Here is a 24,771-nt window from a genome sequence, read left to right as displayed (position 1 = left end):
GGGAGGACTTTTTACTCGGGCCTGTAGTGACAGGACAAGGGGTAACGGGTTTAAATTGAAAGTGGGGAGGTTTAGATTAGATATCAGGAAGGAATTCTTCCCAGAGAGGGTGGGGAGGCACTGGGACAGGTTGCCCAGAGAAGCTGTGGATGCCCCATCCCTGGAAGTGTCCAAGGCCAGGCTGGATGAGGCTTTGAGCAACCGGGTCTAGTGGAAGGTGTCCCTGCCCATGGCAGGGGGGGGGAACTAGATGGGCTTTAAGGTCCCTTCCAACCCAAACCATTCCATGATTCTATGATTCTATGAACTTGATCTGAAAAACAGTGGTTCCCAAACATTAGGGTGGTGACTTCTGCTACATTGCAGTGCTGGGACCACACTAGATTTAATAGCTAATTAAACTGGTTTTCTGAGATTTATCACCTTGCTTACACTGGCTGATACCTCAAACCCAGTTGTATTGGGGAACGGGCCCCACCCTCCCACAACTGCACAATATTTAGTTATTTTTAATACTATTACCTAAATATTTTGACCATTCTCCGAGTAGATGGAACCAGTAGAAACAACTTGCAGCTTTTACCTAAATACAGAGATACATCTACCTAATTTTACCTAATACAGAGAGATGTCAACTTCCTCACTAGGCTTCCCTGAACAACCTTTTCCTCGAGCCAAACCCACGGTAAATAAGTTTTTAAACTAAACCCATCAGGCTAGGCAGGTACAAGCACCTTCGCTGATAAACCCCACTAACTGGAATCAAGAGATAGTAAGACAAATCCCAGCTTTACATGAGACATCTGGGGCCCCAGATGCGTGTTTCGGGTCCGAAAGTAAGCAAACACAGGCACCGAAAGCAATAGATACCCATGGGAAAACTTTGTTTTTAAGGATAAGGCCAGTGGAATGTAAACAGCGGGGCTGGAATTGAGGAGCTGGCTCCAGCAGCAGGTATGCTGCACGGTTCACTAACACAGTATTGGGTATAGATAACGGCGTGAGGAAAAGTGGGTTTGCTTACGGGCCCTGAAAATGAAGATCCGTATGGAAACCCTGGATCTCACTGCAAATTCAAGCATTTAACACTCGGAGAGGAGAAAAGCAAAACAACAAACAGCCACTGCGTTGTACTTTGTTTTTATAGAATTTTTACAATATATTTCTCTTCATTTGCATATTTTACCCACATCTGTAGCTTTCTTTGTACATGTTGAACTGAACTGGAATAAATCTAAAGGTCTGATATATTTTAAACAACTGATAAAAATTGCAAAGTAGTAAACCCGTAAGAAAAGAAATTATAAAACTCTCCTTTTTAAGTGTTTAATGAAAGCAAGTCAAACGTATCATTAGGAACAATAGGGTTTGTTTTAAACACATCATAGGTGATTCAGGCAGGACTTTTTTTTTTTTTTTTTAATATTAGGCACATTTTCGTCAGCATACCTGTTTTCCAGAAAGTTTTATACTATTCAATAGCATCATCTGCATCTACTTGGAACTGTTGCAGGATTTTCAAAATGTGATTGATCATGAATATTCGTTATTGGTATTTCTCTTCCTCCTTCTTTACAACTATCAGAAGACAAAAAAACCCAAAAATCAGCATTTCTTGTCTCTTCAAAATCCATAATGAATGACTGAGTTGTAAGGCAGCAACAGATTCAGTGTCAACTCAGGTCACAGTCCTTCAGTTCCATCTAGTGGGTAGAAATCGTATTTAGTGGACGCTGCTCCTAGACGGTCCCTTCGGGGCAGGACGACTGACCCAAAGGTCAGTTACTGCTGGTAGAGTAAGGTAAGTGGTACACCTAGTAAGGAGCACTGCCCACTCCTGTGTCACCCTTGCAGCCTCACGTCTTCATACAGAAAGCAAAAAGACAGTCCAACGGGGCGAAAAAAATAAATGTATGGTTGAGCCATGACAGGTTCTGTGAATGGTTTATTTACAGTCTTTATCCCTGATGTGACAAAAGAAAAAAGCCTTCCTTGACTCGAACAGGCAGATCTCAGCAGCAGGCTGCACGCCGTAGCAAACCGGCCCGTTGCACACCCTCGGCTGCTCAGCCAGGGATTCACACCGAGGCAGTGAAGAGAAAGTCCTGCTGCTCAAGGTGAGCAATTCCAAGATGCTCACCCATCCCACCGATACGACTCCCTAAAGCAGACTTACCAATGTCTCCTTTTGGTGGAGCAACTCCCCGCTCCCAGAATCTGTTCATGCTATTGGAAAGTGTGAAACAGTTGGCTCCCTGGGGATCTCTGCGCCACCCCTGCAGCGAGACTGCCAGCTCAAATACGTTACTCGGATGTGGGAACAAAACCATCCATGCGTTAAAGCTATGCCACAACTCTGCCAAGTCCCTTCCCATTGTGATCTCATGAATTCAGGAAGGAGGGCTTTAACCTTCAACCGCAGCATACTCGAGGAGGGGTTTCAGAGCAGTACCTCTGCCTCCTTTCAGTCTTTGATAAATAGCACGTTCTCCTGAATTTTGGCATTCTCAGTTGCCACTCCGTGGCTTCAGCACAGTGCTTCTTGGGCTTCAGTCTGAAGTGTTTCAGGCAGAATAATCACATTCAGAAACCTCATCCCCTGAAGCAGCATTCATTTTGCACCCACCTGGCTTACAACTTTAACTACAGCACTAGAAGCCACCAAAACCCACCCCAGGGATGTATTACTGCATGTTTCCCTCTCATGAAGAGATTGATCACCCTTAAAATTCCAGCCCCAGCTGATGAGACCATCCATTCAGAGGCCGTCCCCCGGAGCGGTGCTCCTGTGCCCGCTGCGCACTGCTATTCAGGCACCACTCCCCTTTTGGACAAGCCAGGTCCATAAGCACATTCCCTTCTGACAGAGCCACCGCCTTCACACAACTTGCCTTCGGTGACTACTGAAGCTTCTGGTTGCCTTTTTTCATATCCCAGTGTTGAGGTGAGGAACGGAGGAGAAAATAATTAGCATAAAACATTCTCTGAAATCATACTTGACAAGGCCAGCTCTCCACACTGTATAACGGTATACAAAATACACCTCCACATCCTTCTGTGTTCCTTTTAACTCTTTGGAAAGGGAACAACCAGCGTAGTTGAGCAGGAAGAAAGCCAATTTATTTCAGCGTAGAAGGTCTGCAATTCATTCCACGTTCACTACGGGTAATGCAGTTATTGCTCTATAAGGTAAGACTGGATTGATCACGAACCCCCACCCTGAGTGCTGGGAGTCCTGGTGCCCAACTGGCCGAGAAGGACCTCCTAAGCCACTAGTATTGAAATGATTAACAGAAAAAAGCCTCACGATTCATTTCTTGTGAAGATGTGATCTTCGAGAAACATGTAAGTTCCTCAGTTCTTCCTATTTCCACTGCTCTGCGAGCAGAGCCCAGCCTTTGCTCTGCACTAGAATCGTGATTGTTTAGAATAACACACTGGAAACAAATTAAGGTAAGAACAGATGATCCAGCTGATCAAATCAAAGAACAGGAGAAACATTAACCTCTTGCATGAGAATGCTCTGAACGTGAAGTCCTGTAACTGCTAGGCGAATCACTCAGAATTTCTTTAACACCTGTAGTTTGGTAAGAATTAAAGTTCTTTTCCTTGGGTAGCAGCCTTCAAAGAAAAAGCAAACAAGAGAGGATTCAAGTGTGGACCGTTTCTGCATGAGCCCACCAGATTCTGATTTTCCTGTCTCACTTCAGTGACATATAACAGATGCTGCCGACGGCAACGCTCCGTGTTCAGCAATGTTTTCAAAGCTGTCACGTTCCATCAATCAAGTTTCCTTGGGAGCAGATGATATCAACGCAGGGGCCTTCCATGCTCGTACTTCAGCTACCTTCTTTCCTTTACCTCCTCTGAATAAAAGAAATGATTGTTCTGTTTACTCTAACATGCTACAATATGTGCATACATAACTGTAGGCGACGCGTGAGTTACTTCAAGATGTGCTTTTTCATTGAAGTGCGCTTTTACTTTTACAAATTCTACATCAAAGTGGAAGGAAGGCTGCAGAGTGCCCATACACTGAAGCTGAAGGAACTTTTCCTGAACGGAGTTAAGATGTTTGTTCCAAGGTTCCTATGGACAAACTACTCTATCCCATGCACTCCGGCCTGAGCCAGTATTAAACATTCCAGAAACTTGTAGATTTGTTCGGGTAGTTAATGGCAAGGCTGATAGCAGCAATGTTTTTCAGGGCCTAGAAGAGAGAAGGAAAAACAAAGGCACGTCAAAGATTCTCCCCAATCCAAAACTGTAAAGGAATCCTTGTACGAAATTAAACAGAAACAGATAAATAACCCTCCTGTCTCTACCCAGTCATCTCCTGGCAGCGCAGTAACTGTCACGCATCCAGGCAGTTACACCAAGGCAACTGCATTTCCAGTTGCTGAAGGGCCAGCCCCCTTCCCCCTTCCCACACTTTGGCAGTTGAGGGGCAAAGCAGATGCACCCGACTGCACCCAACAGCCCGTTGGCCGCTCATCGTCGGACCAGTAAAGGGGAAAACATTGGAGCGCAGCTCATGCACAGATTTCAGAGGCCTGTCATGGTACTGTAAAGCCCAAGTACATTCATAACTATTTCTTAAACTCCACTGGCAACTAGAAATCATTCGTTATCTCTGTCTGCCAGAAGAATATCACAAACCCACACATCTCTGAGGCTGTGCAATCGTATTACCTGTGCTGTGCAGCGATGAAGATGATCTTCGGTATTTAAGGCAAGCAAATACTCCTGCAGAGATCCAAGCTCCTGCAGCCAGAAAGCACTGAATGAGCACCAAGGTTTCTATCGAAGAAACCACCCTACTAATGAACATTGAAATGCTGATCGTTACCGCAGTCCCCGTGAATGGAAGGTACCAGAACTCCACACAGGGCTCTCCCGGACACAGTTTGTGACCACAGACAGCGGTTCATTACAGACAGTTCATATCATATCGCACCACAGAACGGTTTAGGTTGGAAGGGATTAACGTTCAAAGTCAACTCAAGGAGAACCACATTCAGACACCTTTGAATTCATCACTAAATTCATCACCCTCTCAGGATGAAGAGTGGCTCCAGGGCCTGCTGCCTTAATCCCACAAGGAAGCGCCATGACTATTACTTAAGATCCCGTGACGCCCTTCTCTTGGAATCTGCCACCAGACTCCATGAGAAAAAGCCGTTGATGGTTCTGAAGCATTTAACGATTCTACAGCTTTGATGAGCTTTGCCAAGACCAAGGACAAGTGCATTCCGTTTAACACTGAACTGCGCATCATTCCCAGCAGCGGGGAGAGGAGGGACACAGACACAGGAACTTACAGTAACTCTGTTTTCTGTCACAAAGAAGAGTTCCGCGAGTGCACGATGCAGAGGAAGGAGAATACCAGGCTTGGTCACGTCATGACACAAGTTGTTTTCCATGTGGGTGAAGAGCTGCCAAAGTGGCTTCAGCAAGGTGAGGTCACAGTCCCTGAGAGAGAGTTGTTCAAATGAAACAGTGAGTAACCATGATCTTGCACCTGTTTCTAGGGGGTGCAGGAATCCAACCCAAACAAATTTAAGAGAACAAAGCCATAGAGCTTTGACAGTTAGCTGTATAAAGGAAGGAACACGCACAAAAAGTGTTTGAAAAATCTAAGTTCAGTCAGGTGTTGCAGCACAGTGAATTTATTCTGAGTCAGTGAAGAAAACCACGTATCCACGAACGTGTCTAAATGGCTCCACTAAAACTGAGTGGCCTTCTGAAATGAGGACTTCAAAATAACTACATACGCATCACTTGGCTAAATGCTCTAGCTACACGGCTTGCAACGGCACAGCACCGAACCACAGCACCGAGCAGGTGACGCCCCTGTGTAGGGCAGACAGAGAAAGGGACAGAGAGCCTTACAGACAGCTCCAACCCTCCCGCCTCCCCACTCCTGAGCTAGAGAGCTCAGCCAGATGTCACTTCTCACACTGCACGGATGGCAAACCATTCGGAGGGAAGGGGGAGAGGGGGAAACACCATGTCAGAATCTACCAACAGATTAACACCAAAAAATTAAATACTATAAGCACTACAGAGACTTAATCTTTCAGCAATTACATCTGTTGTCCACATGACAAAGCAGACATTTGCTGATAAAAAAAACAAACAAACATAAGGGAACTTGAAAAAATAACGTATCTTTGATTACAAGTAATACTGAAATCAGTTTGTCAGACTTGGATGCAGATCAGGGCATCTAAAATTTAGAGAGTCAAGCAACGGTCCCGTGTAACTGTCCATTTTCACTACTACATGTGAATATGCTTTCTGACTTCTCTTTATCAAAGTGAGCTAGTAGCTGTTATTTTCGTGGTTTTGCTTGTTCTGAACTGAAAGGACATCATAAATAAGTCTCAGTGTTCCACCACTGTCTTTGTTTCCAGCATTTCTATTGAGTTAATGGGACTGTACACATTTGCAAATCACTGTAACAGCTCAACACTTTTTTGAATGCGTATTTTCACAGGAAATACCATTGCCATACATACTTAAGGATTAGCCTATCTGTCCCTTCTAAAACTCAATTACAGGCTTAGTAGTGCAACCAAAAATAATCATAGACTCATGTCTAATTTTGATAAATAAAAATATGTGATATTAGAATGAGAATTTAGTATGTGGAACTCTAGTTAATGTTAATGCTAGCAAGGTGATAAATGTAGCAAATATTAACCATGTATCATAGAATCACAGAACGGTTTGGGTTGGAAGGGACGTTAAAGACCACCCAGTTCCAACCCCCCTGCCATGGGCAGGGACACCTTCCACTAGACCAGGTTGCTCCAAGCCTCATCCAGCCTGGCCTTGGACACTTCCAGGGATGGGGCATCCACAGCTTCTCTGGGCAACCTGTCCCAGTGCCTCCCCACCCTCTCTGTGAAGAATTTCTTCCTGATATCCAATCTAAACCTCCTTAAATCTCGTAACCCCTTTTCCTGTCACTACAGACCCTTGTAAAAAGTCCCCCCCAACTTCCTTGTAGCCCCTTCAGGTATTGGAAGGTGCTATAAGGTCTCCCCGGAGCCTTCTCTTCTCCATGCTGAACAAGCCCAACTCTCTCAGCCTTTCATCATAGGACAGGGGTTCCAGCCATCGGAGCATCCAGATCAACATTTCAACAGTTTCTTACTCCATCTTCACCTTAATTCTGAAGTACAACTAATACAAAGAGAATGAATTTCTAGAAAATGAATTGAAATCTGGTTTTTTGTCCAGTTTCAGGGTGATTTTTTTTTTCTTTACACCAGCATTTGAATTCATTGGACCTTATTTAAAAGCCAAGAAAGAAGAGAAAACATTTTCAAAGAAAACACTTATAACCAGTTTCCACTATCAAAGCGCCATGAATTGGCAGCGGAAAGGCAAATTACAAACACCTACTTCAAATCATGGTTTTCTGGCTCCAAAATAATATCAGCTTAGTCACTTTTTCTTCTCCTACCCTTTGCCTTTTAGCATATAATGCATGACAGTGCCCTTACCTCTGGGCGCTGCACTGCACTATCTTCAGGAGCAGGTGGATAGCCTTCAAACGCTGGTGACCCGTCTGGCGGCATGCTACCCCCACCTGCCATTCCCAGATTTTGGCCAGTGGGAGGTGAGGAACTACTCTTTCCTCAGACAGCATCTGCTTTAGAATTTCAAACCCTGGGGAAAAAAAACCACATTCAAACAGCTGTTACTTTTGTAGGGACCCATTCTGTTCATATATTCAGTTCTCTCTTTGCCGTATACTGACTACTGCTTGGCAAGCAAGAAATATAAAAAAAATCACCATATAAGAGGTTATTCCAGATTACATCCTGACATCACAAGTCTTTTCTGGGGAAAAACTTAGGTAAAAATTAGAAAGATTCCTATCTGAAATAAAAGATTTTCCAAAATAAGAAAAACACAACACAGCTCCTCACTACTATGTGGCATGCAGGAGAGTTTTGCTGATTGCAAATCACCCACCAGCCTCAATATCACTGAAAACATGAAAATAAACTAAGAAAACTTTTCATGCTGTATCTAGAAACCAGATCCAGAACCAGCCTATTTAAATGGATAGCTACGTTTTAAAAAGACAATTACAATTATTTCTGTTTCCAATTACAGCACCTTGGAGGGTTTACTAAATCCTGGGTGTAATTACTGTCATATAATGAGACTGAATACAAACAACATTATTATAATTGTTATCGCCAAGTCTCTGTGAAGATTTGGTATTTTTAACATAAAGCCACAGCAAGAAAGAGACATTAGTCAAATTTCGACCCAAACAAAACTAATCACATTTTTTCCCACAACACTGGAGAACGCAAATTCTAAGTCAAACAAAAGGGATAATCACAAGTTTGCCAAAGCTCGGCAAAATAATGCCAAAAAGTCCTTTCCAATCCATTCTGAGTAGTGCTTACCTGTCTGAAACCTTCCAAGATGACCTGCTGTCACTGTAAACTTATAACCCCACTCAGTGTTACTCATGTCAGAAGTGAATCGGTAATAGAGCGTGTCTCCTGTGCACAAGGGAAGGAAGAAAATCCGCATTACTACCTTCTGGGAGAGTTTTGCTATCACAAACACAATTCAAAAGAAAAGCCTCTCACATATTAACCCTAGGTGTTGTCATTCAAGAGAGGTGATCTATTGCTTTCTGGTAATTCTGAAATGCACAGGACAGTGTGATAAAGAGGGGGCTGGAACAAAACGCAGAATGAATCAAAGAATCACAGAACAGTTTGGGTTGGAAGGGACCTTAAAGCCCATCCAGTTCCAACCCCCCTGCCATGGGCAGGGACACCTTCCACTAGACCAGGTTGCTCCAAGCCTCATCCAGCCTGGCCTTGGACACTTCCAGGGATGGGGCATCCACAGCTTCTCTGGGCAACCTGTCCCAGTGCCTCCCCACCCTCTCCAGGAAGATCTTCTTCCTGATATCTAATCTAAACCTCCCCACTTTCAATTTAAACCCGTTACCCCTTGTCCTGTCACTATGGGCCCTTGTAGGAATGGTTTCCTCTTTGCAAAGACACTTAAAAGGATAATGTTTCTTACATTTTTGTCAGCTACACAGAATAAGAGGGAATTAAAGAAACTCTACACATGATTAAACTTCACTTTTCTGACTGTGTTACGGATCAGTCAGTTTTGAAAAAAGCAACAGCAGTAGGTAGCTGTAATGCTAAACAAAACGCACCCGTAACTACTGTGCTCTGTAGTACCAGATCTGGTTAAAACTTCGATTTCCCTTCTGCTCCATGAAAAATCCTACCACCCTGGGACAAGCATGCTAGTTTTCACTGGGAAGCAGAATTTTCAAAGTTTCACAAAGAAACTTCATGAAAGGGGAACGCCATTCCCCTTTTAACCATGAAACAGAGCCATTGCTCTCCCCTACTCCTAGGAGTCTTGAGAAAGCCCTGCCATTGAATGAAAAGCCCAGAAGCCTTCAAATGCCTGGTGTCAGCTAAAGCCTGCTGAGCGAAACCAAGAGCCTTAATCCAGACAGCCTTGGCTGGAAATGAAGTTTCACAAGGTCAAACCCACGTTTCACAGCCAAGGCTGCTCCAAAACAATGGGCCTCAAAGTGCAGTTTCTTGGCAAATCTCCACGCTATTTGGGAGGAAAAGGAGGACAGAAAGAAGTTCATAAAAATCCAACACACTTCTGCAGAGCACGCATCTCTTTCTAACTAGCACCTTGTAACCCCAACTGCCTTGCTAAGAAAGTTCCTGTTTACAGCTCCTGACAGCACTCGAAGGCAAAAGCTTCCTGCAATGCCACAGCGCTCCGCGGGTGAAAACAACTTCACCTGAGCAGCATGGGACCATGCAGCCCTTCAGCTCACCAGCACTGGCTGCTGTTAGGAAAAACGCGCCCAGCGAACAGCGGCTGCAGTTGTCGGCCCCATGACTGACGGTTCTCAGCTAAGCTCTGGCAACAAGTGGGGCCAAGGCACTGGCACACACTCTCCGTTTCTCTGAGCACTGGTGTAGCACAGAGACGAGATAAGCCTATCTGTTTGGGCTTTTTAAAATGTGCTTCCTGTGGAAAGTAAGACAAGGCAGACACAATGTGAGTGAATAGCGTGCAGAACAAGGGCTGTGCTGGAGCAGAGTCAAGATCAGAATTTGTTTCCAGTAGCTGAGCGCATGCTTTGACTGAGGGGTGGAAAAAAAAGGTCAAGCAGCAGAACAAGAGATAAGCCTCCTTTCAAGAAACAAATGCAAGAGCAGCACTTGAGAGCAAACAGGCAGGGATGAGAAAAGGAGGGGTTTTTCCTCCCCACACATCTCTGGAATGTCAGCATTTACTGTTGTCTTTCAGTAGTTTCTCTCCAGAGTCCTGGATACCAGCAGTTCCCTACCCACTTGCACTTTGAAACACTGCGTATTCACCTGGAAGCTCAAAATCGTTCCATTTCTGTGGAGACCCACTGAAGCTGTGCCGATCCTGCTGGAAATCACTGCTGCTGGACATGAGCAGCTCATCGCAGCCTTCTTCTGTGTTACACTGAGAGTCAAATTTGATTGAGAGGTAGATAGCACCGGGAATGTGAACTTTATCCTGAGAAATAAACACATGCTCTTTGTATACTGTAACACCATAACACCAAGAAGCTACTTAACTTCCACCATGCAAACAAGGGAGATACCACACGTAGTACAGCATCTTCATGGGAAAAAACCTCTTTGGTGCTTTTATCAGGAGCTAATTTAACAAACACAAAGCATGGCCTACTGTCTGCATTAGCCTTTAAGAGTGTAAAAATTAATTGCTTGCAATGCTTTGCTTTTTTTAAAAGCTGTAAATCATTGCTGATACCAATCTCTCAGCCATGTCCTAAAGGTTTATACACATTTTAAAACAAAAAAAATCAGCAAAGTAAGAGCTGCAGGAAAAAAAATTCCCAAGACCACCCAAAGGCAATAGTTACCTACCAAAGTAGATTAGAAAAATGCTTTCAAATACTACTAGGAAAAGAAAACCAGAAGCTGAGTCAGGATAACATAGCCTAAAATGAGGAAGACAAGAAAGACTCTACTCCTTGTCTAACAGCACAAGGAAGTAACAGGCCAAGTGAAACAGACCCTTGGATGAAAAGGTAGAATTAATTTGCTCATTAAGGCCTTGAAACCATTTAAGCATACGATCTGCTTCAAACACATGTGTAGCAAACCCATTTAGGTTATGCACTTTTCACATTAACGAATTAGGACTACATTAAAGTGCCTTATTGAGCAAATTTCTTTACAGGGCAAGGCTCCAGTCATTTGGCATCAGCCCCTTCAAATCAAGGCCCAGCAGGTATTCCACAGCTGCTTCACGCACAGGAGTCCCATGGGTATAAACATGGAACACACTGAGACTTCTGCTCCAGCCACCTCCACGTTTTTCGGCTAGTCTTCATTCATGCCAACCCGCTGCACTGCAGTACACGCTGAACTGACCTCAAAGTTAGTATTGTTGTTATACGGATGTTTAGATTCGCGCATCTGGACTGCCATTCCGGGCTCCTCCATGAACTGGCAAGCTGTCAGTGCCATTGTCCCCAGCATGCTCTCGCTGCACCCATGCAGCACTTTCTGTAGAATCTGGGGAGAAGCAACATGTCAAGTACATACTATTTGCTATCAACAACATTCACAAACACAAGAGTCATTTCTGGCGATACATTTTGGAAGAGAGAATTGAGCTCCTAGCAAGAAAGTGGACAAATTCACAAGTGATGCCTACAGGCGTCATCTCGTGCAGAAGGCTCTACTCAACGAGCCATTAGCTACACCTCCTTCCACAACTGCTAGAATCAAGGCTGATCCCCACAGTAGCTAGCAATAAACGAAAGCCACAAACAAGGAAGATAACCAAGTTTGTTAACATACTAAACACACGCCTTTACGTTCTATACCCACAGGTTGTGATGTGAACAGAATGTGCCATATGTTTTAGCTTTCAAAATGTACAACTCCACGGATAAAAAAGGAAGGATGAAGGATCAGTTAAGTGGCTGCAGTGTTTGAAAGCGCTAGGTGCAAAAGCTGTGTTTAAAATTACAAATAAATGCTATTTAACCTATCAGGACATGTTAAATGGTTATTCAGGACCACTGTAGTCTCCACTTCCGTGCACTTCTTAAAAACTATGAAAATCCCTTAATAAGGCATCCTGCTACTCGAGGCCCTTTACAGGCCATATAGCAACCTATTACAGCTCTTCATCTGAAACTTTCTAACTCCTCCTCTTAAATGTAATGCAAGCTCAGACCAAAAGGTTCATCTCCACATCAGCCAGAAACGGGTTTCTTGAGGAAAAGGAGTTTAAAAACCAAAAGGCAGTATGTAGCATAGTTCCTTGAATGCATTCTTTGTCTCCACACACTTGGAGAATAGCCTAAGAGAAAGGCTACATCTTTGTATTTAAAATGCCTTCGCAGATTTTTATTGCATCAGTTCATCCTGTCATTTTCTGAACCTGTATGAACACCCTGTGGCACCAATTTCAATGACATACTGTGTCAAGAACCAGTTCTTTTGGTTTGTTTTGGACCTGACAACTTAAGACCATAATCTGACTCTCCTTTGTTTGCCTTCTGGGAGGGCCCATGAATAATACTTGCTGTTTAACTTGGGTATGCCACTTACTGCTTTAAAACTAGAGAGAAGGAGCAACTGGCATTTTCATTAGTCCTTCCCCCATGGCCCCACAGGGCAAAGATCTGGGATGAAGAAAACTAGTTAGTTCCTCATACTGAGGTTATTCCATGGCTGCAATAATTCCTGCCACTCTTCCCCAGACCTCCTCCAGTTGTACTGCATCATCCCTTATTTTTTTTTTCAGATGAGATGAGGGAGTCAGGCCGCATGTTGCAGTCCAGAGGAGAGCACACTACTGGTTCAGTGGCACACCCATGCCTCCCGTTTGATTTTTAATTCCTTCTTTGAAGATTCCCAGCCCTTGATTTGCTTTGACTGCGGTGAAGCACTGAGCTGACATTTTCATTACAACATTCTATTGTCATTCCAAGATCACTTCCACCACGGCAACAATCAGCTCGTCAGTGGAGTGGCAGATACTACAACATACACACTGAGATCTAACAAAAAGCAGCTTTCAAAATGAGCTGCCTATTTTACCAATCTCTCTTATTTTCCCATATAGCTCTTTCATAACCAAAAGAGCTGTCTCCACGGAGCCAGATTTTCCATTTTCTGCTAACAAAATCAGTACATTAAGACACTGACAGGTTCCAACTGCTTCTTCAGAACTAATTTAAATTTTGGAGTTTCAATTTAGTCTAAAAAAGGAACAGCAAGGATTTTTGACAGTCAGAGTCCCGTGGCATGCAGACACAGGGCTTGTTCACACGCGTAAGTGAAATCCACTTACTTTTTCCCACAACTGCTTTTCTTCTAGCTGCATAAGCATATCCAGTATGTATGTCATATGGGCTGGGCCACTAAGATCCAGGATTTCCTCATTTATTGCCACATCATCTGGCCACTCAGCTAACAACGATGACAGCACATGCCTGGCATAAAGAACAGCAGTTGCCTCATTTACACGATAGAGGTAGTCCCTCACAGCCTTTTTACTTCGAGAGTCCAGCTCCTTGTGCAAGAGTATTGAACTCTTAGTGCGACGTTGCTTGGCATAACTAAGCTGTAGATCACTCTCCGTGTTGGTTATCAGTTTCTGGGCAACCGGATTGGTTTCTTCTGTTGCTTTATCGCAGAGCACAGGCTTTGACTGCAAAAAAGAAATGCAAGTTTGAAAAGAGGCTCTCAACAACTTACTTCCTTATGGTTGGCTATCTGACCAGTCCATCAGACTTGAAAGCTGAATTTACAAATCACAGGATCATAGAACAGTTTGGGCTGGAAGGACATTTAAAGGTCATCTAGTCCAACCCCCCAGAATCAATCTTTTGCATACTGAAAATCAGGTGCATCAAAGAACACAAAAAGTGTGATCTCTCAAGCACCTACAGGGACAGAATTCCTCAAAAAGACTATTTATGTCAATGGACTTCACACTGATGCATTCCTGACTGTACATATGAGCAGAAAAAACAGTTAGAATTCTAACCTGAAGCGTTAATGTAAGTGTAAATAAAGCAACAAAGGGCCATGACATCTGCGACACAGATGCAAGTTGAGAAAGACCTTTGGAGATCATCTGGTCTAAAGCTGAGCCAGCTTCGCTTTGCCCAGTTCAGCCTGGAGAATTTCCAGGGGTGGATATTGCACAGCCTCTGTATTTTTTTTTTTATAAGCATGGGAAACTACTTCGGGAAGCCCTCGATGCCGTTTACTACACAACTGACAGACACCTGTGCTGGCGATACCACACGGCCAGCGACCAGCAACCAAAATAAAGCAAAGAGCTGTGGGAGCATGCTGTTGAATGGAAAACCTCGAGCCTGTACGTGCAGTGTCTGCTTTACAAAACAAATCCCTTGCTTCCTTGTTCTGCTTAAGTTACTGTAAGATAACAATAGCATGGTAAAACAGTAACACAGCATAAGCTTGCAGTAATTAGATACAATCTCTCTTGTATAAGGAGAGGAAATTACAGCGTGCAATCACAATTTGTTTTCCAGATCTGAGAATCAAGTTCTCTTACTTACTAAGGAAGAAATTACAAGACGAAATGCTTGCTTCTTTTTGTACACGCTCACTCATTTTGACATAAAACTTTAATAACAGATTACCTCAGATGTTAAAAAAAAAAATCTCAGGTGTGAAGTTACTAAACAGAACTGAAGTTATCCGATGCCCAAATTCAGTATTACACAAGTACTTTTTGTGGAGACGCACGTACCAAACAGGGTAAGATGATCATATCTGTATCCACTGCTTTTGCACTCTGCTCCTCCAACCTCAGGCGCTTGCTGGGCTGCCACTTCTGAGCCAGTGTTCGGATCCTCTCATCTGTTGTAATTACATCTCCATCAAACCTTAAGAGAGGCAAAAGAAAAAACACATCCCACAAACGTGTTTTCAATGTAACGCAAACTAAATTAGCGCAGTTAAATGCAAATAAATCTTCCCACCTTCTGTTGTAGAAAGATTCGTTAAACTCTACCTATTTTTACGATATTAACTACCTTCCCTTTTCTAGGAGGTCAACGGTTTTACTTGTCATAAAATTGCTCATCACTCTGAGAACGTGATGGCTCCACAACATGCTTTGATTACCAGAAGCCACAGGTAAGCTCTCCATTCTTCCTCGGTTAGGCTAATTTAGAGACAGTAGATCTCCATATGGGAGTTATCGTGTCGACAAGAACATGCAACCTATTTCCGAAGATGGTGACTTGTTTCCACAAATACAACTCAGCAGGAGTTTATTTCCTTACCTTTTCATACATGAAAACCAAATCCTATCCTTGGAACAATACCTATTCAGCACCTCTTAGACTGTAGGCTACCACCTAGTAACTTGGTTTTTCTGCTGGACCCACTCTTTCACATACCTCTTTTGAACTTCCAGGAAAAAAGAATCTGTTCTTTTCATTTGCAACTCATACATGGCTCGAAGAATATGGAGAGGTGCATTCAGTGCATCATGTGTCATCTGAGCAAGGAGAATTAAAAAAGTGAAAGATATTACAGAGGGAAAAAGAAAAAAAAGAGAAGTTTCTTTAAGGATGACCTAGGTATGATTTTCCCACTATCATACAAGTAGAAAATTAATGAGCGTAATACCACCTGGATTAGTAAAAATGAAAAAGAACTTAGCAAAAAGCTTAATAATGACTTTGTCGTGTTCATGACTGCAGTCCTAGTATGAGTTTAGATAACAATACACTGAAATTATAAACCCATATTCTGTACATTTATAAGAAAATCAGCTGTATAAGCTACCAAATATTTTATGCAACTAGCAAATTCACAGTAACTTCAAAGGAGTGAAAAATAAGTTTAAAGTACCAAGAAGCATATTTTGGTGGCTTCATCCAAACCCTCCAGAGGATCAAGCTTGTTCTGCTCTAAATCAACAGGACCAACAACGGGTTGCTCCACATCTTGATCTTGTTCCCTTTCTTCCAGTTCTGTATCCTCCCGTTCAGCCAGGGAACTGATTTCTTTCTTTGAGGAATACAGCATTATCGACAAAATCTACACAGAAACAAGGTAGCATATGGTGTGACAGCTGGAGATATTATTAGTGTATCTGCAATCAGCATTTTATAAGAACACTAGAAGACTTGGACAGTGCTTAGCACATGCTATTCTAAGAAGAAACACCACATAAAAAAAAGAAAAAACAACCCAAAACACAAAACAAAACCCCTTCCCACATAACAAATGAGTTACACCTTCCATGCTGTTACAAAGACAACTTAAGTGATTAGCCGAAAGCGTTAAAAATTAAGAAAATAATTATTTAACCATTTCAGTACACCCAAGGTTTGAGGATTCTTAGCCAAGAGCAAAGCCAGCGATGCCCCTACACACTCCTCTCCTCTGAAAGCACACCTTTGCCTTTAGCACAGCCAACAACACGAGTACTCACAGCCAACAACACTAGTACTCATAACAGGAAGGAAACAGTGTTACACACACTCCCTTTGTCCTCCAATTTACGTCAGCCTCAGTTCTGAGCAACACGGCAGAGCTACAGCCAGACACTTCAGTGCTGGGGCAGACCACTGGCTTGGTACGACGCTGCCCAAAGGGGAGGAAGGTGGGATATGTCCCTGAGTCAGGCCTGGTCCCTGGCTGTAGGTCAGGAAGCAGCAAGATCCCACAGCCCAGATCTGGTTCTGTGCAATTTCTAACCCACCGCTCAGGACAACTTTTCAGAGGAGTTCCAGGGCATTGCTCTTTCTCTCTGTTATTGTTGCTACAGTCCTAAGCATGAATTAACACAATCCTTGCCTAAGATAAAATGTAACTAGCAGCTGAACCAGACTTCTCTTTCAACAATTAATGAACATTCAGAAAGAATGTGCCCACATGCATACCAATCTCCTCACACAGCACCATGTGAAGCCTGACTTCTTGCGAGGCAACTTATCTTCTTACCTCCAAGTCTCTGAGAAGCCAGGTCTTACTGAAGCCAGTTCCTTTGCTACACTTCTTCACTAGAAGCTTGAGTAATCCCGACTGAAGAAAGGCGGCTTGGATCTCCTTAAAGCCATGAATCTACACACACAATCAGACAGACAGAACTAAATGAATAAAAGGGAACAATGCTTCACAGTGCCTGCAATGGCTTATCACATGGCCTCACATTAAATTCCTGCCCAGATGGACTATGGTAGAAATATTTTTTTTTCATTTCCCTAAACAAAAAAAACCCAAAATACAGATGTCCACTTCAAAAGCCTTAAGAGTATCACCTATGACACGCACAGTAGTAACTGGATGTCTGCCTGCTCTGACAGATTCTCTCTGCAAATATTTCAGGAGTGAGAAAAGGGGTAAGTGAGCTTCACTCCAAAAAGTGTTATCCCTATAAGCGTCATCTTCAGCCTGCATGAAAAGTCAGCCCACACACAAGAAAAGCAATCCCATTTCAGCTCAGACTCACCAATGCTATTTAAAGCCCAGCAACATTTTCAGCCCCCTACAGACAGGGGACGAAAGGAGCCAGCTGTGAGAGACACGAACCAGCTTAGTTTCTCAGTGTGCTTAGTCAGCACCTACCCACCTGTCGTGCAAGGTAGAATACAGTTTTATTTATCTGTTATATCCTACGTGTCAGGCAAAAAGTACCTTGAGCGTTCTGTAAAGCCCCTTTAGAGCCAGTGACAGGACCCAGGTTGCTTCCACTGCCTCAGCGTAGCTACTGTCCATGCTGGTTTGCAGTAGGTGCGTGGATATGAGAGTGAAGTGCTGGAGGTATTGTCTCAGCTGGGTCTGGGAATCACTGCCTTCTTCTCCACACTTCTGAATCAACTGATAGTCTTTCACTACAAGAGAGAAAAAAACATACTTCTTACGCTCCTCTCAAAACGCTGTGAAATCATATCCTACCTGCAGGTATCAGCAGGCTGAGACAGGAACACGATCCAAACAGGAAGTACATTCCAATAACCAGTCATACCAAAGAGGCTGTAAAAACTCCCCATCTGCTTTGCTCTGGCAAAATGATGCTCTTGTACTGAAATTATCTCAGATTCATTAAATAGTCAAGAAAGCATTTCATTTTTCAGTGCAAGTTAGAACACCCCCAGGTAACTTCTGTCAACAGCTGATTGTCTGCAAATATCTGCACATGAACAGCTCAGCACACAGTGCAGCGCGTGTTGTATTTTACAATTAAAATGGGCAAAAGGCTGACCTGCAATTGATGTGATGAAATAATCTGTTTAAAATGTCAACAAGAAGCAGCTTTTATATTCAAATCCTTCTTCTATATCAGAAAGCAGTTTAGTCTGTTGATGTTTCCAAGTGTCTTTTAAACAACTCAAATAATCAACCCTTAGGACAACCTCTGCTTTATTAACTTCACAATATTAGGTCATGTATGCCAAAGCTGGAAGCCCCCGCACCTAGAAATCTAACTGATTCATGTTTTGCTTGACTGAACTTTTAAATAAGGTGAAATACAGGAAGAAAACTTTGGCACAACAAATGGGACCCAGGAGGCCGCATCTAGCTCTGGGGTTCTGTTGTTTTCTGGTGGCTTTTGCTGTTGGGGCTTTTTTTAATAGCCTTTAGACACCATAAAAGCCAACACACTCTACCCAACATGCCCTACAACAGCTTATTCTGAAATATCCAGATGCTGTCCCTAGAGTATACTCTATTTCATGCTGTGTAACATTTTCATCTCAAACTTTAGGGGTATCCAAACCATTTTGAAAAGTTCTTCCACACAGGAAAAGAGCAAAGAAGATAGACTCCTGACATTTTATAAAGCACATGATTAATTAAAGAAGTTAGGCCTGTCTTCATGGCATGTTTTGTTACAGGACCAGGAAAAAACCAGCCAACAGAGCATCATTTCAGCAGCAGTCAGTCGATAACGGGCGTGTTTGTTCTTAGCCTCCATTTACTAGCAGGTAGCACATCATGTCCACAGTGGAAACAGGCACCTCAAAAATACAGGGAGCAACATTTTTGGAGCAACAAAATGGACTGTCCCAAAAAAGTTCAAGCTCCAACTACCTTTCCTTTACATAGCAGCATCTACACACACAGAAGCAGCACATGCATTTTTTAAATTTGCAATTGTTTTAAAACATTAAGAACATGTCTGTAAAGGATAAGACCCAAACAGTAAGCAAATCTCAAACAGACTATTGCATAATCAAAGGCCTATTTCTGAGTTTTCTTAATTAATGAAACAGTCAACCGTTTCTTAAATCTTTTTCTGAATATAAATAAATATCCGAGTTTAAGAAGAAAATGAGTCTCCATAATATTTACTGCAGAAGTTTCATAATGCGGTTTCACCTACGAGCAGAAAATCAAGCGACTTACTAATAACGGAACTCGAATCTGCAGACCTGCAGAAAGGGGTCTAGTTAAAATACGCTTTTGGGTATCCATAAGAAACCGTAAGGAAATACTCCGTGATTCTTTGATAAAATAAAAATGTCACACAACCTGTTTTTCTCTTTCGGGTTTTGATGTCTACTACAACTGCCCTGTTTTTCTCCGTGAAATGCTTCAGGATGATCACGTTATGAGGCTCATTAGCATTATCCATGTACACAGAACGAGTTCCCATACACAGCACCTGAAATTGCAAAGGTTTCAATTATGGTTTGGAATACTTATTGGTAAATACAGTCTGGAATACTTATTGGTAAATACAGCCATCTTTTATACTGGTTACGTTTGCTTACCCTTGGCATTGTATTTTTTAGCTGAACAATCTGCTCGCTGCCAGGTATTTGCTGATCTTTAGAAAATGGTAATTCATTTCTAGAAAAAGATGCCTATAACAACCAACTTGATGCTATATAGGCAACATACCAGAGCTATGACTATCATCAGTGAGATTGGATTGTTTCCCTTTTTGATACCCACATGTACTAAGCTGGTTTTCTCGTGACAGTTGTTAAGTAGCACACAAAGAAATGCAAGGAAAAACCAGCTACGTACTTCTTCACTAGATACACACTGGCTGTGCACAAGTGGGACGATGTGAACTCTGACACACACTGTGTTTTCACAGTTTATAAAGGGTGTCCCCAGTTGATGAAATCTGTAGCATTCAGAAACCAAAATCTACAAGCTCTAACCAATTTAGTTTCCTTTCGTATCGATAGGCCACTTACCTCAGGAAACCCAACCAGCACCAATAAAGTGAAGATATTGGTGTGCTTTAGCTGGAAGGGCAGCTGCTTAACGCAGTGGTCAGTGAAAGCAGCGATCACATTATGCCACTGCGCAGAAGAGTTCAAAGATCGAAGAATATCTGCCATGGAGCTTGCCCAGTCCAGACCTACACGGCTGGAAAGCAAGAGCAGTCTGTGTTAGGAGGGCTGACTACAGACCTACCTGAAACTGTTTTTCCTAAAGACAGCATATCACTGTTCATCCATCATAGCTATAGCTTTCCTATCATTATATAACTGGTTTTCCAAATATTTGGAGCTTTCATGTCAGCTGACACACAAATTCTATTTTGGTTTTCATCATTAGAGCACAAATATTACCCTGTTTTCTTAAAGGTTTACAGTCCCAAATCAAAGTGTGCCTGAACGCTGTCACCTTTAATTCTTCAGTTTAGAGCTCAGCAGCTTTTCTTTGCACGACAGCAGGTGGTTTATTTCTCATGTACGTGACTAAATTCTCTGTCTCCGTGGACTACAGAGATGATCCAACAAGACTGGCCTCCTCGCCCTAAAGTTAGTCTGAGAAACTCCTTTCCCCCATCTGATCCTGCAGGTCTTCTGCCTCTACATTTCATAGCTTTTCCATTTGCTAGGAACCTTCCCTTTAAGACTCAGGTACAATGGAAAACAACACTGTCCTATCTCACAAGCATGATATTAACGTTACAACGCTTGAGTGCTTTCTCAGGATTTTCAAAATGGAATGTCTGCCCTGCCCCTCCTTGCTGTTTTCAGAGCAATTTAACTACACAAAAATATCTCTCTCCAATTAAAGGGCCAGATCCAGAACTCAGCGCTGATGACAATTACCACATGACACACTTTCCTCCTTTCCCAAGTTACACAAGAGAGAAATTTTCTCCCTTGAGTTACCTATGTCATACAAAAATATAGGACTCTGCTTTGGTTTTCCTTGAAGTTTCAAAACCGTACTTCTCCCACCAGAACGTGGTACATAGGTGCACTCAGGAACTTAACTCACTCTTCAGCAGCCTTCTTTCGGAAGGAAATTAAGAGATTTTCACTGCAACAAGTGAGAATCCCTGGTCACGGTACAGGTTTAACTGACTTTCCATTAAAAAGCTCCTATTCATGAAGCACACATGAACGAAAATTAGCATTAGGTCATCAGAGAGCAAAATAGGTGTAAAGTAAAAAGCACCTGTCTAAACACACAGCTCCCAGACTGAACAGAAGGTGAGTTGTCTTCCAGCCTTCTGGCACCGTAGACCCATCTCCCGCAGCAAACAGGCTGTGTTTGGTTGAGAGGACTTTAGCCACTGCAGCATCCACTTCTGCAGGCTTAAGTCTCAGGATTAGCTGGCCCAGAAGTCCCAGAGTTAAGTGGTAAGTTTCATTTAGGTGGCCAGCGTTTGAGATTACAACCTGAAACATCAGTGGAAGTATTTGTTCCAGGTTAATCAAAGACATTGTGGAGCCCTGTGGAAAGAGAAAAATCTCAGTAAGGCTGGGTTAGTCAAAATCACAGCACATACAAAAATCTTCTGTTCTAATGCTCTTTCAAATGGGACAAAAGGAAAATGAGAAACTAGGTTCTTACTTCTGTTGTTGACCTGTTAAGCTGACCTGGCACATCAACCTAAGCTGATGGTTTACACTTTGCAGGTGTTAAAATAAACTGCTTTACAGATTAATTAAAGTTCCCTTCCCTCTCCCACCATGCAGGAACAAGCCTTTACATTCCTTAGTAATGTGAAATGTCTTAAGATATTCTGATTCACAATTTATAACATGAGCAACAAACAGGAGCCCATGTCCCATATTTCATTCGCTATGGATTTTATTCATGTCATTTGTGATATCTAGAAAACGACACAGATTGAAAGGAAGAAGAACTAACTGATTTGAAAGGTGGTAACATAGCTGCCAGCAATCCTAGAATCCTCTTCTGGGAGCATTCAGCAAAAACTTGTTCCTGGCTAGGTATTAAAACCTTCTCTGCTTGCTTCTGGGCTGAGTCCTCCAAGAGGTAGTCATCTGCTTTTAAATTAAAACAAAGAAGAAAATCCCCAAAATGACATTACAATTAATAATAATTAAAGGAAAGTAATAACTTCTATAGTTACAATCCAAGGATAAAACCCCTTTTTAAAAAAAGGTTACTAACATTTGAAAAGCTAGTCTTTATAAAAGCGTATAGAAGATAGTAAAGAGATTTACACCATCTATTACACCAGATCCTGGGCTGTATCCAGAGAAGTGTGGCCAGCAGGTCGAGGGAGGGGATTCTGCCCCTGTACTCTGCTCTGGTGAGACCCCACCTGGAGTGCTGCGTCCAGCTGTGGAGCCCTCAACATCAGAAGGATATAGACTGGTTGGAGCAAGTCCAGAGGAGGCCACGAAGATGCTCAGAGGGATGGAGCACCTCTGCTATGGGGACAGGCTGAGAGAGTTGGGCTTGTTCAGCCTGGAGAAGAGAAGGCTCCGAGGAGACCTTATTGCAGCCTTCCAGTACCTGAAGGGGCTACAAGGAAGCCGGGGGGACTTTTTACAAGGTCAGGGAGTTACAGGACAAGGGGTAACGGGTTAAATTGAAAGTGGGGAGGTTTAGATTAGATATCAGGAAGAAGTTCTTCCCGGAGAGGGTGGGGAGGCACTGGGACAGGTTGCCCAGAGAAGCTGTGGATGTCCCATCCCTGGAAGTGGCCAAGGCCAGGCTGGATGAGGCTTGGAGCAACCTGGTCTAGTGGAAGGTGTCCCTGCCCAGGGCAGGGGGTTGGAACTGGATGGGCTTTAAAGGTCCCTTTCAAGCCAAACCGGTCTGTGTTTCTATGATTAAAAAACATGAAGGACAGTACTACGGACAGACCTATTACACTATCATAATTCTGACCATGCTGGTCTTTAATGGAATAAGACACTTAACTTCTGGTTCTAAGCACATAAGAACTCACAAGTATTGTGTCATACTACAAGGAATTGTAATCTCTATACATGGATATGTATCGGTGAAATTCTACTGCCAGTCCCAGAACCCTTTAAACCGACTGCAAGACAGCAGTTGTTCAAAGCAGCACGCCTGGCAGGTTTTTACAAAGCAGACAGCTCACTTGCATTAAACACATTTGCAAATACATAAAAATAGCTTAGGAACAAAAAATACAGCTGTTTGTTTTGCATAAGAATGGATATTTCTGTGACAGGGAAAAAGAAATAATCTTCTACCTGTTGGAGAAACAGTATCATCTACAGACAAGTCTGACTCTTGTCTCAAAACAGCTTTCTTTGCAAAGACAGCTTTGCTTTCACTTCCTTGTTTTCCTACTTTATCTTCTGCAGGAGACTGGATTTCACTGCGAGCATGTCCTTTCCCCTAAAAATAAAACAAAGACATGAAAAGATTTAAACAAAATTTAATACCTGCAGAAAGAACCATGGAAGGAAGAAGCCAGTCATCTGCATCTGACAAACACTTTTCCTCAAATATCAAAACCTTTTATGCGTTAAGAACTTCTTGATGTAAACATACCTTAAGCTTCCATATGAGCTGTTATGCTCATATCTCTAGGTATGAGATTGTTACACTGTACAAAACTCATTCTCTAACCCAAACAGTGCTACCAACTAGGGGAAACGACAGCCCTTTCAGGAGGAACGTCCTCTGCCCCTTTCCCTCCAACGCTTCTGTGAATCAGTCTCCTGTAAGAACACAAGGTGATGTCTTCGGCTTTGAACCACCCAACAAGCAGCCCTTTGCCCCCCTCAGTTTTACCTACAAACAAAATCGTTTCTGGGCATTATTTCAGTTCCACAGCCAGAACAGGACGTTTCAGTTCTGAAGATCACTCACCTAATTGATACCAGGGGTTCTGTAAAGAACGGGTACTTACACTGCAATGCGTAAAAGAGCCTGTGCTTGGTTTCTCATCCCGTCCCTTCACTGCTTTATCACCAGTGTGACTTTTCAGAGCATCATCTGTGGGAGGACCGACTGAAACAGTGTCGTTCTCTGAGAAGGATTCACCTTCTGGCAACATGCAGAGGAGAGCTAAATTTTTCAGACCTTAAAGTAAAAAAAAAAGTTACAAAAGCTATTTAGTTGTTGAGTGGCAAGATCAGCAAAATGCAGAACTGAAACATTTTGAGACAACTCAAAACTTTCCCTCACGCACTTCTTTTGAATACCAACTCCATCAAAAAGATGTTCCCTTCATTATGTAGTTCCATTAAATAAGACTGTGATGAACAGGTGGCAACATTTTCCACCTCACAAAGACACCATCAGTGTAGAAATCTTAGGTTAAGGAAGTGTTAGAGGTACCTCCCAGCAGTGTGAATTATGAAAAGTAAATGAAATTTGTGTTAACTTTTGATCTTCTGACCAGTAAAACTGCCTGATAAAAATACATTAAATAGTGAGTATGAGTAAGTATTTGGGGGCAGTGGTGGTATTTCATGGAATCACAGAGAGTTTTGGGTTGGAAGGGACCTTA

General features: G+C 42.7%; 1 protein-coding gene across 1 annotated transcript; it reads right to left on the bottom strand.

Moving 5' to 3' along the window:
* Positions 1-4,135: 4,135 nt before the first annotated feature.
* LOC104514800 (zinc finger ZZ-type and EF-hand domain-containing protein 1-like) lies at positions 4,136-24,341 on the bottom strand (the record flags this gene model as incomplete). The annotated part of the gene is made up of 18 exons (XM_010158571.1): positions 4,136-4,210; positions 4,693-4,764; positions 5,322-5,472; positions 7,515-7,680; positions 8,436-8,534; positions 10,416-10,584; positions 11,469-11,612; positions 13,405-13,764; positions 14,839-14,974; positions 15,494-15,594; positions 15,951-16,139; positions 17,049-17,168; positions 17,742-17,938; positions 19,581-19,713; positions 20,258-20,365; positions 22,179-22,315; positions 23,504-23,651; positions 24,169-24,341. Coding segments are annotated over 18 exons (2,678 nt in total), but the record flags the coding sequence as incomplete, so codon positions are not given.
* Between the last annotated feature and the right edge of the window lie 430 nt (positions 24,342-24,771).

This window comes from Eurypyga helias, unplaced genomic scaffold (assembly GCF_000690775.1).
Source record: "Eurypyga helias isolate BGI_N326 unplaced genomic scaffold, ASM69077v1 scaffold31519, whole genome shotgun sequence".
In the NCBI taxonomy this organism is placed as follows: Eukaryota; Metazoa; Chordata; class Aves; order Eurypygiformes; family Eurypygidae; genus Eurypyga; species Eurypyga helias.
Note: the sequence above shows the minus strand (reverse complement) of the source record. Positions and strands in the feature narration are given on the sequence as shown.